General features: G+C 35.9%; 1 protein-coding gene across 1 annotated transcript in view; it reads left to right on the top strand.

Moving 5' to 3' along the window:
- PACRG (parkin coregulated) overlaps positions 1-12,307 on the top strand; it is a 211,687-nt gene that overhangs the window by 115,661 nt on the left and 83,719 nt on the right. Inside the window, exon 4 of the mRNA XM_041477137.1 lies at positions 2,754-2,903. Coding sequence (XP_041333071.1) covers positions 2,754-2,903 — 150 coding nt within the window. The remainder of the gene's footprint in view (positions 1-2,753; positions 2,904-12,307) is intronic.

Below are 12,307 nucleotides of genomic sequence, written 5' to 3' on the forward strand. Positions count from 1 at the left end.
AAATGCTGTCATGTTTCCTGGCTTATAGAATCTATCAATCTCATCTATCAGATGAGAACTGTGGCTTCTATTATAGACAATATCTGGGACTGAGATTGAATTTTTCAAACTGCCACATAAAAATAAATGCTATCACCTTATATAACTGCTAGGTCTTTGAGAGGTAATAAGTGTTACTCAAGAAAAAGATTTTAATGTATTATTTCTATTGCTTTTTATCTATTTATATTTCTGTTGCTTTATTCTATTAACATCTAGCTAAATAGATAAGCAAACATGTGGCATATATCTTAAGTAAAGTTTCTGCTCTTAATGGAAATTAACAAAAGAAACACTAAATTTACATCAATTTACATGAATTACCTGTATACCCCTGAGCTGGAGACTGGGGAGCAGGATGAAGCCACCATAATCCAGAGAGAAATGGTCAGGTACCTGCTGCTCCACTTGGACAGAGACAAGTCTATAGCATCAGAAGGGATTCATCCAAAAGTTCTTCCTAGGAGTATTTGGACAGCCATTTCCAGTTACATGACATACTCTGCATGCCTAGAAATAAGGTTTCTTATAGTCTGGGACAGCTTCTACAGTCCAGAAGTACTATTCCTGGGAGTGGGTAAAATTTCTTAAAAATTAAGAGACAGTGATTTCTGTCAATGATTAATTTTTATATCCCTTAATTAATTTTGTCTGTATGAATAATTAATTTTACTATTTTGTACTAATTCATATAATTGAATATAAATATTCATTCATGCTTGTATGCACGACATAACTATTGTACTGAAAATTGCCAGTGTTAGTGATAATTTCTCTATTAGTTCAGTTAGCTATTATCTATGTGTATGACAAGTTAGTAGTGAATAAATCTATACGATGGAACCCCAAAACTTGCTCTTCCAACCACTCTTCCGTGAAAAAGAATAATGCCTGTTTCACTCTAATAGAGTATTTTCCTACCTAAGACTTGGACCCAATCTTTAAAATTGTATCTGGGTGTCTCTGTTTGCTGAAGAAACCTTAGAACATCTATCCACAAAAGCATAATTTCGAATAGCCAGCCTCTTTGCTGGAACTTAATGTGAGCATGCTGCATTGTTGGGCTTCCTGTCCACACAGTATTATGCTCAGAGACAATGTGAAATTAAGTACAGCCTGGTGACTACAGTAGAGACTACTGTAGAAAATAAGCAACATGGAATTCAGTCTGTATATTCATTTAGGAGTACTCTTTTAACTTGGATATGTGTAATAGTACCTTTATACCTTGGGCTTTCTGTTTTCTAACAGTAGGTTCAGTATGTTGTTCACAAGCATGCCAAGAGGCATGAAGGAAGATTATTTACTAGTTGGTTTTTGAGAATTGTCTGTCCATTCACACAACCAATCTGCCCTGCCCTTGGTTTGGAGATCTAGTTCTGATTTTTAAGCAGCAGAAGCAGGTGGGGTACAGTGCATTTGCTTAAAGAGATTGCTCCTTTGACATTGCTCCTTTGTGAAAATACTACTTCATTCCCTAGGAAATGGCAGTCCTGTGCACTGATAAAACTCAGCATAGGAAATACTGAATCATAGACTTGCAGAATCATAGAATGGTTTGGGTTGCAAGGGGCCTTTAATGATCATCTGTCTCCAACACCTCTGCAATGAGTAGAGATATTTTTGATCCTAATACTTCTATTTGAAGAGTTACTAATAACTCCTCTTCAAATTTTGTTGTATTCTTTGCTACAATTTTTTTTCTAAATGCTTATACTTTGTTATGGTGTCTCAAATCACATATTTATAGTCTGTGTTTATAAAACATAGTAATAAATTTGAGCTTATCTTTTTCAGTTCTGTCCCAGTGCAACGATGTACGATTCTATGTAACTGGGTAGGACACTGGAGTATTAGACCAATATGTAAGACCATACCAAATCTCACAATTGCTGACAAATTTATCCATCTGCATAATTTCAGAAATGCTTTCATAAATAGATGGATTTTGCAAGGGAGAAAAATATATGTATTTCAAGCGTGACTCGTTTTTAATTACAAGAGAGAATGCAAAGTACTTGCTTTTAGTAAAATTAAAAGAGAAAAAACAAGAGGTTTTTATGAAATGTCTTAGTGTCATAAGATTAGAAGCATGACACTGAAAGCTAAGAGAAGCATCTAAGTAGGCTAGACAAAACCTTTCTTTTCCCCCTATAATGTTTTTCTTTTGAAAAAACCTACAAGGTTTGTTTGTCGGTGGTTTTTTCTATAAACATTTGCTTCATTGTACTGATTCTCAGAATAGTAGGAATTGTCAGTTGAATGAATAAAATTATCATTAAATAAATGAGTGCAAACATACAAACACCAATTGTTGCACTAGAATGCATCTGTTGTCAACCTTTGCAGGTTGTCTTGCAGTTGTATAGTTCCATTGGCCCCAAGTGGTACTTACTGAACATTTATTTTTCATTTGTTTGGACCACGCCAGTATTATACAGGCAGCGTGAGGGAATAATGAGCTGCATTCTTTGGGTTACTGAAGAGTCAGCACAAATTGTGGGAACAAATAACAATCAGACAAGGCAGTGTTTTATAACATCAGGACTGCAATCCATCTTTGGGACCTTTCTAAGCTGGGCTAATAAAGGCCCACTTACAATTCCCAACAGAGTATAGTTTAATTAAATTTGTCCATTAGAGAACTCCTCCTCCTCCCTTTACATTTTAGAAATTAATTCTGCTTTCTGTCTGTTGTTCTTTTTGCGTCACAGATGCACTGAACCTTCGTAACCGACAGGTCCTCTGCACCACACTGAAAGTCATCCAGCACCTGGTGGTGTCAGCTGAAATGGTGGGGGAGGCCTTGGTGCCCTATTATCGACAAATTCTCCCAGTCCTAAGCATCTTTAAGCACATGGATGGTGAGTTATCCTAACAGACACTGTGTCTTTGGACTCCTAAGGCAAAAAGGGGCTTGAGGCAGGGTTAATTAACAATGTAGTTAAGATTTATTACTGTATATAAACTCAAATCCATTTGGAGCTCTAAATAATGTAAACTCCCCCTCTTACTATTCCCTAAGGATGCACTGAAATTAACAATTTCATTTATTACTCCTTGCACGTACAGTTTATTTAACACAGTACAGAAGCAGTGAAGCAGTTCTATAATCTTCCAATAATTAAATTGTAAACTTTGTAACAGTCGTTTGAATACATTAATAAATTGCAAAGCTTTTTTCCTTCCTCCAACATGTTAGTTTAGTCCAGCTGTTTTATTCAATTCTGTGCTCTCCACAAGCAATTTGCTGCTACCAGAAGGTTTAGGAAAAATTAAAAATAAAAGTAGAGATCAAGCTAATTAATTTGAGGGTCGAGAAAACGCCATGTTGTTGAAGAATTTCAAGTTAGATTATATCGAGCAAAACAGTGAAGTTTAAAGTACTGCTTCACACTTAGCAGGTTTCATGATAGAGAAATTTAGAACAAATTTATATTTACAGTTAAGTATGTGTTTTCTTTGTAGTGCAGATCTCACCAGTTTCAGTCTTTAATAACTGGTACTGTGAGTTCTATATACTGTGAGTATATTTAGACCACAGTCATCAGCTAAAATCAACATGATGTATATTGCTTTTGCCAAATTAATTTTTAAAATAATTTTTTGGTAGTAAATCTGTCTGTACTTATTTTGAATTATCTACAAAGTTACTGACTTAAATAATTCCTATTATTGACTTGTGGCCACATAGATGAAAAGAAATTAATTCTTGACAAGCTTTTAAAAAAGGGTTTTCATTAAATTCATGGCATTTTAATAATTCTCTGCAGGACTCCATCCTATTATACTTTCTGTTTGCGTTACTACAGAATATAATACCTTATACTCACTCTTTTGCAAGTATAAGATTCAAATCAGATTGAAAAATGCCAGTTCAGACTGACTTGAAGGCACAAATGAAATTTACATTTTAGATCTATTTAAATACGTGTATGTCTCTGACTTTACTTAGTGAGAAACATTCAGTAACATGGAATTTCACAAATGCAAGTTATTTCTGATGACAGTTGTGACTTTCCAGAAGTTGTGGGATGAAAGGTTACGAGTGAAATCTGTTGGCTGAACTTAAGCAATTTCAGTAGGGCTCCTTAGGAATTGGAAGATTTCCCCCTAACAGATCTAATTTCAGTATCTGGCACAAAACAAGATTGTAAAAATGACTCTCATTGATTAATGAATATACCACACATGCTTTTTTCCAAATTTCCACCTGAAGTAGCCCATAAATTCTCTTGACTGGGCTTTTCTACAGTGATTTCAGATGAATAATAGGGAAAGCTCATGTGTAGCCAGGTATCTAGCTTGGCAAGGCATTAAACACAATCTAAATATACCTTCAGTTCTGATTGTATTGTGAGCAAAATGAAACATATTTTCAACATATTTGTGTGAGATCTATGCTCTGTGAATTTGCGCCTATATAAAACTACACTAAATCGTGATATTTGACATTGAATTGCTAAATCCCCAAAAATAAATGAAAAGTAATAGTTCAAAGTTAACTGATTTTATTAAGTAATTACTTTTTTAGAAATAAAAATTTTGAGATTTTAGTGCTACCAGGAATGAAATAGATGCTATTTGCTGATGCTAAGGCCAACTGTGTGAAACTGTTCAATTTCTTCAGTACTTATATGAGGATGATAGGGAATACCTCTGTCTCCTCCTTCCACAAAAAGATTATGTTTCATTCCTCCTTCACTGGAGGTTTGGCAGAAAAGACAGGGTTCTTTCCTCCTCTTTCTATCTCACATGAGCTAATAGGCAGCTGAGGTGCAAGTATTTGCTCCCAGTTATAAGGAAATTGCAGAGATTGATCTGGACTATTTTCTTCACTGTTTATTTTTACAGGTGAAAGATGTGGTAAGTGAAGTGTACTTCTTTCTTCTTTTCTGTATGGCTTGTGAAAGTAAGAACTGTGGTGCATCTTCCTGGACTTGTATGATTTGCAGTCTATTAAGTCAGACACTGTGGAAGTTTGTCTAGAATTAAGTTAACTGAAGAAGCCATGTTTTAGTCATTGCCACCTTACTAGATCAGTATCTGTTTGATGAACGGAACTCTTTCCCAAATTCAGCATCTGTGAATACCACTCTCAGTACGTGTGCTATGAAGCTCTGGAACCCCCAAGCCAAAATTCTTTAGATACAAAAAGAATTTCCATAGGTTAGGTGAGGCTCAGAAATGTCATAAAAAGGGTATGTTGCTTGTTTAATAAAACACATATGTCATTGCTATTTGTATTTTATGTAAATTATAAAAAAGGAGAACATTGATGAAAAACAAATAAGGAGTTTTCATCACTGAAAGCATGTAAAACATGTTCACCCACTTGAGTCACAAGATAAGTTTTAAAATAAATCAATGCAATCTAAGTTATAAATGCCAGAGGGAAGATCTAAGCCTCCTGAGACAGTGTGTGTGAAAGCCAGAGGAGAGGGTTCCATTAACTTCTGAAGAGTCTTGTTAGTGAGCAAGGGCCTTTTTTGGTGCGCAAAGCACATTTGATGTGTTTGAATTTGTGCCCTCTCTGGAACTTAGGCCCTGACTTTGACTAGATGTTACTTTTCCCTCGGGTTCCCGAGTGCCCTGTTGCCGAACACTGGGACACGAAAGAGCAAAATTCTGCTGGTGATGCTGCCACCACTCATGTCTGTATCGGTGGAGACAGGGAGAGCACCCTCACCATCTGGCCAGTGTGCTCTGAAATAGGGTTGAAGCTCTCTGCTGAAACTCTTAGCCAGTGCCATAAGACTGGCAGGAGAGCAAGAGAAGGGAACATGAGTATATTCCGGTGACTGAGGAATAGGAATACTGCTGTGACACAGGAGCTGTTTGTCTATTTTCTGGAGACTGGGAGGAGACTAACAGTCTCCAAGCAAGCTTCCCAACATAAGGACTATGATATAAAATTGCTGCTATATACGATAAGAAACTGAAAATATCATGATAGTGCTTATTAAGTCTTATTATATACTCTGTAATGCCACTGTAGTTAATTGTGTAAATGTACTCTTATAAAATTCATTTAAATCTTGTGAAGAGGGAAAGAAAATTTTGTATAGACTCAAATGGAAGTGTTCTTCTGTATCACAAAACCCTATCTTTTGTGTACCTTATTTTCTAAGCTGTTTTCTATAAATCAGTGAATTATCTGGAGTAAATACCATTTAAAAACAAATACAGTAAGCTTGTTCTTTTATGAAAGCAGAGAGAAGAGAAAAATAAAACAGAAAAAAGGAGTGAAAAAGGCGTCTTCAGAGCCTGGAATATGCTATTAGGGTGCATTTATGCCAGAATGATGTCTGAAACACAAACCAATTCATTAAAAGGATTAGACTTTTAGGAACAGCAAAATTCTCCTGTTTGATTTACCTGACTGATAAAGAAAAATTTCGTGTATTTAGTTTAACAGCTATTTTAATGTTATCAATTTAAATGGAGCAAGAACAGTTCTGCATATAAAATAAAGTTAGATGAAACAAAATATTATTAGGGTTTGCAGGCCTCAAAGAGAGAAGTGTGGGTTGCCCCTGCACTGTGGAAGGTACCTCTCCAGCATGGTAATTTCTTCTGTGACTTGTTACAGTCACTGTGAGGTAAACAGTGGAAGTAGGGCAGCCTGAAGTTTCTCTTGGCTGCAGTAAAATTGCCTTGACACTATCAATAACTTAAAGGTAATGTAAACTTTGGACAGTCTCTACCTATGTAGCCAGTCCTTGAAAATAAAATTTTAGAGGCATGACTGAGACTACCTGATGCAGTTGTATTGTAGCATTCAACCAAGTGTGAAGCCCAAAGCAGAATTATACTGCATGTTTTCAGCGCCTGAACTTCACTTGGGAAAAAACATTGTCTTGTCTGAAAGGTACTTCACATACTTTGGAGAACTCTGTTTTACAAAATGCAGTAATATTGCACAGACTCTGAAGGAAGAGACAGGACCTAAGTGTTTAATGGCAAAAGCAAAAGACTGTGCCTAGAGGTACAAGTCCTCCCTGTGTTGGAGTTCAAGTATTTTCAGAACTGCCTGTGTATTCCAGAGGCAGTGATGCTCCTCCAAGTGGTTCATAGTTATTAGCAGGAAGCAGCAATTATCCTTTAATGTGATTGAATATGCTCGAAAGAAAACTTTCTTGCTGAGAAGATTTCAACTGTTTGCTTCTTCCTCTGGGAAATACAAAAGTCCTTTCAAAAGTCAGTATTCTTCTAAAATACTTTGCATCTTGACAACTCTGTGTTCAGAAATCTTAATCTTTCAGAATAAGAAAAATGCACAAACAAAAAAACCCAGACATCTTGAACATCAATATTTACAAAGTAATGTATTTGAGGTTCTCTTAATTTCTTCTGTGAACTCTGAGATTTCAGACTATTCTCACACAACTTTTCACAGAGTTCCAGTGCTACTAGCTTTAGCTTTTCTTTTTTTTTTCTTTTAAACTGAAAAGGAGATTCCCAGAGAATTAGTTGATTCATGGTTGAGATTTGCATTAAAAAGCATTCAATGCCATAAGATTATTGATAAAATAAACCATGCTAATATACTAGTAACATAAACTGTACTCTACAGTTTTCACATTGTTCTTATGCTTCATTTTGACACTTATTCTTCCTATTATGTTGCATATTATGCAAGATTTTCATTATTTCAAAGCTTTTTTTGAAATCCATCAGTTATCATTTCTGAAATTTGAGAACAAAGGTTCTGATGTGGCTTTAAGGATACACACTTCAAAGGAATAAGACCACCATGACAACACAGATCTAAGTGAAGAAACTAGTTTTGATACATTTTCTGGTTGTTTTTTTGTTTTTTTTTTTAATATATACCTTCAGTACAAGAGGATGCAGGATGTTCTGATTCATCAACATTTAATGAAAAATATTGTGATTTTCCCAAAATGGCATCTGCCAGTAAATCACCTTTTTAAGCAGATGAAGACAGATTGATTGCACTCCAAAAATGTTATTACCATACTGCTGAGAAGCAAAATATAGTTTTGTCATTCCCAACTGTGATTCATGATATTATTTCAACAGGCTTTCTGTGAATTACAGTTCTAAAGATATTTATTTAACAAATATTCTTCAATGTTTTTAAGAACATCAAAACATTTCTCATCTATGACAACTGCTGATGGTCTTTTAATGGTATTTTTTCAAAAATGTCTCAAGTTTTTTTGTCAAGACTCTCATCTTGAAAGTATAAGTCTCACAAATAGTGCTTTATGTTGTAATTGAGTAAGCAGGAAAGTGATCCTCAACCATTATCATCTGTTGTCTCACCTTTTTTTGCACTTATCAACCTCATTTTTTTTTTCAATGACCACTATTACATATAAAGCTACAAAAAATTCACTGGAACTCTGAAGCACATAAATTGGGAGTTACCAAGATCCACCTATATTGGAGCATTTTAGTATCTTCAATACAAACCATGTGATTTTAAGCTGATTATGTAGTAATCTTCTAATGTGTAATCAATACTCTGTCAGGTACTTTCTAACACATTGAGAGAATCATTGCACTTAGATCATAATTGCTGGGTAATTTCTAATTACTATCTCATTTCTTAGCTGAAAATACAGCACAAGTCTGTGCAAAATAGAACTGATTCAACTGTGATTAAATTGAAGCTATTCACACTTAGCACTTACTTTTAATGTGTTAATAGTCTAATTAATTCAGCATCTTGAATTTTTGATAAAAAATTGAAAAGCTTCCCCTGTCAGAGGGTGATACATTACATCCAGTATTTTCTTTTTCACTTTTCAGTTTTTTAATTTTTTGGGTATTATGACTCGAGAAAATGAGTTTTCTATTGAATGAAAAGTGGGATGTGTATGAGTTAGGACTTCTGAATTCACAGAAAATTCATGGACAAGTAAAATATGGAAACATTAAATTCTTCCTGTGCTTCTGTAGAAACATCTATAAAATGGATATATCCTGAAAAGGCTTGTAGGCCTCAATCAGCATTTTGTTTGGCAATTAATCAGAGCTTTCACAAAGTACCAGGAGTGTGGGTATATATGTCAGTGAAACATAATTTCATAGAGTTAAGGATTCGTATCATGCTTTGCTTTAATACATTTGTTTGATTTGTGTTCCGTTGGGAAATAATTACCTGTGGAAATACCATGTTTGTGGAAATACCATGTTGAGATTTGGACATTCAGGACTAGACTTGTGCAGAATTACAGTAGCATCTATATGTCTGTTTATACTGGAAGCTAATACTTGTCTAAATATCAGCAGGTGTGTATCTGGCTCCAAATGGGACCAAGGGCGTGTTTAAGTTTTCTGAGAAGTACATAGATGAAGCAGGCTTTGAGCAAATCTAATGCATAGCTGTAGTACTAACATCAAAACGCAACATGCATAGTTATTTTAATTTATTTTGCTCCCAGCTTTATTTGTGGCTTGTTTGGCATTGGGTTGACTAAGAAGGTCAGTGGCATCCTGGCCTGTATCAGCAATGGTGTGGCCAGCAGGACAAGGGAAGTAATTGTCTCTGTACTCAGCGCTGGTGAGGCCACACTTCCAATCCTGTGGACCAGTTTTGGGCCTCTCATTGTAAGAGGGACATTGAGGTGCTGGAGTGTGTCCAGAGAAGGGCAGAGAAACTGGGGAAGGTCTGGAGCACAAGTCTTTTTGCAGATGAGGGAGCTGGGGATGTTTAGCCTGGAGAAAGAAAGACTTGAAGGGGATCTCATTCGCTCTCTATAACTGCCTGAATGGAGGCTGTAGCAAGGTGGGAGCTGGTCACTTCTCTCAAGTAACAATAAATAAAACAAGAGGAAATAGCCTCAGGTTGTGTCAGGGAAGGTTTAGATGGTTCATTAGGAAAAGTTTCTTTATGGACAGGGTTGTCAAACATGGAAACAGACTGGCAGTGGTGGGGTCACCAACCCTGAAGCTGTTTAAAAGACTTGTAAATGTGGCACTTTGGGATATAATTCAGTGGTGAACTTGACAGGTTTAAGTTCATGGTTTGGGTTCATAATCTTGGAGGTCTTTTCCCACCTAAACCGTTCTATAGTTCCATGCTATTTTTAAAAAAATAAAATGCATGTACAATTTTGCAAGCTGGAGCTAGAACCCACAGTTCTCAACTGCTGTTTGACTTGTGTATCTGCTTCATCTGTCATTTCTTCTTTGGGTAGGAATTCTGAACTCTTTGCTGAACCTAAGTGAACCACACCATAAGGGATGGTGCAGGCTGGCACAGATTCATCTAGAAAATACTTCCCTCAGAATCAGCTAGTTTGGCATGTCCCAGTTTGGTGGAATTACATATCCATAGGTTCACAGTTCCCTAGCTGTCCTGGGTAGATCAGAACTTCACCTGCCATTCTGCAATTCTGGATTAAGGCCTTTAGGATAAAGGCCAAAGGCTTTGGTTGAGTAGAGTTCATACACGTGCCTAACTTCTCATTTTCAGTTGAGTTGCTATAAGCAGCTCCCTATGGACTTTGTCACTCTTTTCAGGCTCTTGATTCCATTTGCAAAGAGTTGAGACACCTACATTTGTTCTCTAGATACTAAGACTTCTTTGGATCTGCCCCTTACAATGTAAATTGTTTTTACAATTGTGCCCCTTACAATTGTAAAATTTGACTGCTGCCCCTCCAGCAAGGAATTTTTTTTCCATTCTTCTGGGTAATTAATTTTTGTGTTTTCACACAACTGGTTTGCAGTTGGTTGTTGGAATTGAGAAGTGATTTCTTCAGTTGGACTTTTGCTGTCGACTTCCCGTAGAAGTACTTTCAGAGTACACACTAAATAATTCTGAGAAAATATTTTTCTTCATAATTCTCTTTTTATATGTTTGCAAACAAGTTTGCCTGAAGTTTGAGGAGACTTATGATTTCAGCTTGTCACATTTATTAAGGTGGCATTTTTTTTTATTTTAAATGTGCCTTTGAAATCTGGATTCACGTAATAATTTTAAGTTGATTATGCTTGTTTATTGCAGATGTTTTTATTTGTGTGCTCAGTTAGTTCTGAGAACTAATTATAACTGATGGAATTCAATTTTCTGTTCTGAGAAAAATATTTCTGTGAAAGTCAGTGTGAGGATGACAAAATTGAAGGAATGTGCTCTGCACCTGGCTTTCTGTTCTTATATTAATAAAATAAACCCTAAAACCAACAGGTAGTGGGGAGAGAGAGGCTTGGGAGAGAGGGAAGTCCTTGTATGGATAACAATTTTCTTGTGGCATTTCTCTCTCTCCCTCAAGGAAAACAGATTAAAGCCCCATATAATGGAATGATACCGGTGGGAACATAAATATTGCAGTGTGATTAAACCACCAAAATACTCAGGTGATTAAAGTGCTTCAGGTCTTTCAGTTATTATTCTGTTATATCATTTCATCTCATTTCAAGATGTTGCTTTTTTCGTAGTTTTTGGAGAACACTCTAGGCAACAAAATTGATTTTGTGAGGCCCATAGCGTTGGACTATTGATTTATTTTTTTATATTGCACATCCATCATCTTTGTTTTCAGACACTCCAGCAAAAATATATATTCTTGTTATAACATCATCTGGCTGTCCCAATACTGATGCAATTAGTGCATGGAAATCTTTGTGTCTTTGACAGGACTATACTAGCTGAGAGGTACCCTTTTGACTTTTCTTATTTGAGAATTAGGTGAAGTAGATCAGACATTTATGATCAGAGAATTTGCTCACTAATGTAATCTAATTCAAACCTTAGGAGTTTCAGCTAGGAATTATATTTTTTGGGGAAAAAAAGCCAAACCAATCAACCAACCAAAGCAATCCAAACAAAATCCAAAACCAACCCAGAACACCTGATTTCATGTTAAGACTCTCCACCATGTTAGGTTCGCTGTTATTTTTGCTTTGAAAAGGTAATCCAAAATTTAGTAAATGTAAGAAATACCAAAACTATCATTCAACTCTCTCTCTTCTCACTTTGTTCTGGGTATTATGATATCCGGATTTCAGTTTCTAATAAAAACAATGTGTCACAGTACATAAGAAGAAATCAAATCAATTTATAATTATAGATGTTGATAATTTTTCAGATTTAGCAGTTGTTGAGCCACCCTCGAGCTCAGTTGACATATGACAGCGATGGGGTTACTTGTGCCTACTTTCTACCTTTGATTCTCCAGGCCAGTGATCAGAAACCCATTTAGGGATGAATGACATGGGAAAGGACGTTGGTCAATATACAAAGCAGAGGTTGTCAAATGGTACTGTACTTCTTGTCTCAATGCAAAATGCC

The sequence above is a fragment of the Pyrgilauda ruficollis genome, unplaced genomic scaffold (genome assembly GCF_017590135.1).
Source record: "Pyrgilauda ruficollis isolate IOZ18807 unplaced genomic scaffold, ASM1759013v1 scaffold4, whole genome shotgun sequence".
NCBI lineage: Eukaryota > Metazoa > Chordata > Aves > Passeriformes > Passeridae > Pyrgilauda > Pyrgilauda ruficollis.